Genomic DNA, 3,608 nt, shown 5'->3' with positions numbered 1-3,608 from the left:
AGACGAAGGTGCCAGCACCTGGCTCCACGACGGACGCGAAGGCTGGCCCTTTGGCGCACTTGGGGCTGGCGTCACGACCTGCAGAAGAAGACGCGGCAATCAGTACTACGACCCGGTCGGCCACAAAGCACTGGACCAGCGCACCGGAGGCAACGGAGCGGCAGCCGGCCGCAGCCGGGGATAGGCCCAATCCGCGTCATCGTGGTCTATGAGAAGAGACTTGAGCCTCTGCTGTTCTCTGACGCCGGCAAGGTGTAGATGGTTAGGTGAAAAAATACAAATACAAATATTCACCGTATAAAATAAAAGAAAAAATGGATTTGTGCAGACAAACATACCCGCGCCAGGCATCAAGTATCTCGGGAGGATAGTCCACCTCGTTCTTCGCCTGGTGCCGGAGCTCCTTTTCCGTGCGCAGTGCTGCCCTCTCATGTCCGTGCATTTTGTTCTTGTGTAGGCCTGTTTTCCCCCTTTTTCTTTTGTCTTCCTCCTGCCTTCAGTGAAAGGCGTCAGAAAAAGGAAGGGAAGAAATCCAAAGAAAATAAAGGGCAGCACCAACAGCCTTGAGTGTCAGGGCCAGTGGCTCTTTTGGGTGTTGCACATGCTGCTGGAATTTACCTTTGTGTTGGAGAGTGTGGAGCATGGCACCCCAACATGTCAGGGTGGTACCTGGTGGCCCTGTGCACATACACAGACAGCCACAATCTCAATTGCCAAACCTGTGCTCACTCACATGGGACCCCAACAGCCTGCTGCCACAGCTTGGTGTCCTCAAGTATTGTGTGGGCGTTTTTCTTCTCTTTTTTCCCCTGTCCTATCAATTTCTTCATTTTCGCTGGTGAGGCGGAAGATCAACAAGCCACGAGACCCGTTAGTTCGATTCACTAGAAGCAGAGATGGACGAGGTGGGTCGCGTGTTCTTGGTGAGGAAGACGGTGCTGCAGATGCTGCAGGATAGGGGCTACATCGTGCCGCAGTCCGATCTCGACATGGATCGCGATTCGTTCCGATCGAAATTCATGGGCGAATCGGCCCTCAATCGCGAGGCGCTCACGCTTCTCATGCAGAAGAAGGACGACCCGACGGATCAAATCTTCGTCTTCTGGCCCGAGGATCTGAAGGTGGGCGTCCGCCCGGTGAAGAAGTACTGCGATCGCATGAAGGAGGAGGCCGTCTTCCGTGCCATCGTCATCATCCAGCAGACTCTCACCGCCTTTGCCAAGCAAGTCTTCGCCGAAATGGCCCCGCGCTACACGATCGAACATTTCCAAGAGGCCGAGCTCCTCGTGAACATCACCGAACACATCCTCGTCCCCAAGCACAAACTCCTCACCGAACTGGAGAAGCAGACCCTTCTGGCCAAGTACAAGCTCGAGGATTCGCAGCTCCCACGAATTCAGGTGAACGATCCCGTCGCGCGCTACTACGGGCTCCAGAAGGGCCAGGTGGTGAAGATCATCCGACCCTCCGAGACTGCAGGCCGCTACGTGACCTACCGGTTCCTCTTCCTCTTCCCATTTCGCAATTCAGATCGCTTTGATTTTTCTTTTTGGCATCTTCCAACGATGGGCCGTTCGTTGCTCACACGACCGTTCTCCTGTGTGCAGGCTCGTTGTGTAAAGAGGCGGAGCGGGAACAAACGAAAAGCGAGAGCAGTGGCAGGCACGCTCACGGTCGGCAGGTGGCAGGAGCAACAGCGAACCCTACACTCCCCACACCATTCCCTTCGTCTCTCTTTCATCTCCACCATGTCCTTCCACCCACGGTCGTCTCCGTTGAATGAAGTCTACTCGTTGCTCTCAAGCCCCTTCTTCTTTTCGCGTTCATCATGTTCATCATGTTGGTGACGCGCAAGACTAACAGTCTGGTCAGCCCTGGGCGGTGATGAAGATGACGACGGCGAGCAGCACCACGACGCCGCCGACCACGGCCCACAGCAGGGCCGGGCTGCTGGCAGCGTTGGCCTTGGCCTGCAGGGCCTCGCGCTCCGCCTTCTCCCTGGCCACCCGCCTGGCGTTCAGCTCGGGCTGGATGGCGATTAGCTCGGTCATGATCTTCTCTCGCTCGCCGGCGGTGATGTTCATCTTCTTGAGCTGCTTCTCGTCGAGGCCCTCCAAGTCCTCCAGATCGACCAGCTTGTTCCGCCTGAAGCGTGGCGCGTGCACCTCCAGCCCCGCTTTGCTCAAAAACTCGGACACCTCTGCCACAACAGCGCGCAGTGTGAGCACGCAATGCTGCGAATGTCGTGTCGCATTGTGTCGTACCACTGTCGTCTTCGTTCTTTCGTGGTGTGCGGTGTCGCAGCTTCTTGGCGCTCTTCTCGCCGTCCTCCTCCTCCACCGCCTCGGCGCGGGACTTCTTCGTTGTCGGCTCCTGGGCCGGGCTCGGCGTCTCCTCCTCCACTACTTCGGCCTGGTGCTTCTTGACGTCCCCCTCGGCACCGTGCTCCACCAGAAGATCGCGCATGGCTTTGCTCCGCGCGCACTCGAGCGCAGTGTCGCCCTGCTTGTTGCGCACCTGTAGACCGCACGCGGCGTGAGCCGTCGTTGTTGGCTGCATCCGGCCAGGTGTGTGCGGGACGTACGCTCAGATCGGGCTTCTTGGCAAGGATCAGCCGGACGAGCGCGACGGCGTCGCTCCTTGCGGCGAGTAGGTGCAAGGCGGTGTCCCCGTCCTTGTCCTGCACGTTCAGGTCACAGTCTAAGCACGGCACGAGTGAGTTGAAGTCTTTTGGCAAAATCGAAGAAGAGAGGCCGCAATGCCGCGTGCCGTGTGCCGTGTGAGTACCGCTGTTGACCAGTTCGCGCGCCACCTCGTAGGCGTCGGCGTTGATGGCGGTGAAGAGCGGCGTCTCTCCCTGCTTGTTCAGCGCGTCCTAGACAGTCGAGATAGTATGGAATAGATGTGCGGAGCACGCATAGTCGCGTCGACGGTCAGCTGACGACTGACACAGCGGCGAGCAGGCGGGTACCTTGTTCGCGGCGCGCGAAAGCAGCAGTTGTGTGGCGTTCGAGTTGCCTCGGCTGGCAGCATCTTCTCAGGGTCACACACGCGCACACGCACGAAAACGTAAGTCAAAGTCGGAGAGCTGCTCTCAAGTGGTTGAGTGCGAGGAAGACGCACAATGCAGAGCACTGAGGCCCTCAGCAGCCGTGTTCACGTTCGGGTCTGCGCCACGCTCGAGAAGCAGCCTCACCTGACACACACGGACACACGACACACGACACACGACACACGACACACAGCGTTGATCGATCAACACACGGCGCTGGGGCACCATGAGGTGGGCAGCGGCCCGTCGTACCACTGCCTCCTGGTCGGAGCGAGCCGCCAACTGGAGCGCGGTGAGTCCATCCGCGTCCTTGACGTTCACCTCGGCGTTGTGGTCCAGCAGGGCCTGTGTTGCGGAGAGTCGGCGAGCATCGTCAGGTGGTGCATGAGCGACATTGCGTGCGTGCGCGTGTGGCATGGTGCACGCACGGTGATGATCTCTTCGCCACAGAACTCGGCGATGGCAATGAGCAGGGCTGATTGCTTGGCCTTGTTGAGCTTGTTTGTGTCGGCGCGGTTCTCCAGCTGTGCAAGTGTCACAGATGTGCGTCAGCTGG

The 3,608-nt window shown here is 58.7% G+C and overlaps 2 protein-coding genes across 2 annotated transcripts in view; one reads left to right on the top strand and one right to left on the bottom strand.

The window, feature by feature from the left end:
- Positions 1-896: 896 nt before the first annotated feature.
- Positions 897-1,620, top strand: ACA1_169330 (RNA polymerase Rpb5, Cterminal domain containing protein; the record flags this gene model as incomplete). The annotated part of the gene is made up of 2 exons (XM_004353890.1): positions 897-1,498; positions 1,608-1,620. The coding sequence occupies 2 exons, from the start codon at positions 897-899 to the stop codon at positions 1,618-1,620; spliced, it is 615 nt and encodes a 204-aa protein (XP_004353942.1).
- Positions 1,621-1,868: 248 nt separating this feature from the next.
- Positions 1,869-3,608, bottom strand: part of ACA1_169220 (SAM domain (Sterile alpha motif) domain containing protein) — a gene marked incomplete at both ends in the record, with an annotated part of 2,927 nt that continues 1,187 nt past the window's right edge. Inside the window, 8 exons of the mRNA XM_004353888.1 lie at positions 1,869-2,200; positions 2,265-2,517; positions 2,585-2,700; positions 2,788-2,875; positions 2,972-3,033; positions 3,124-3,196; positions 3,278-3,397; positions 3,481-3,576. Of these exons, the coding sequence (XP_004353940.1) occupies positions 1,869-2,200; positions 2,265-2,517; positions 2,585-2,700; positions 2,788-2,875; positions 2,972-3,033; positions 3,124-3,196; positions 3,278-3,397; positions 3,481-3,576 (1,140 nt within the window). The remainder of the gene's footprint in view (positions 2,201-2,264; positions 2,518-2,584; positions 2,701-2,787; positions 2,876-2,971; positions 3,034-3,123; positions 3,197-3,277; positions 3,398-3,480; positions 3,577-3,608) is intronic.

Source organism: Acanthamoeba castellanii, assembly GCF_000313135.1.
Source record: "Acanthamoeba castellanii str. Neff unplaced genomic scaffold scf7180000084739, whole genome shotgun sequence".
NCBI lineage: Eukaryota > Discosea > Longamoebia > Acanthamoebidae > Acanthamoeba > Acanthamoeba castellanii.
The sequence above is the reverse complement of the archived record's forward strand: the minus strand, read 5'-3'. Positions and strand labels throughout refer to the sequence as shown.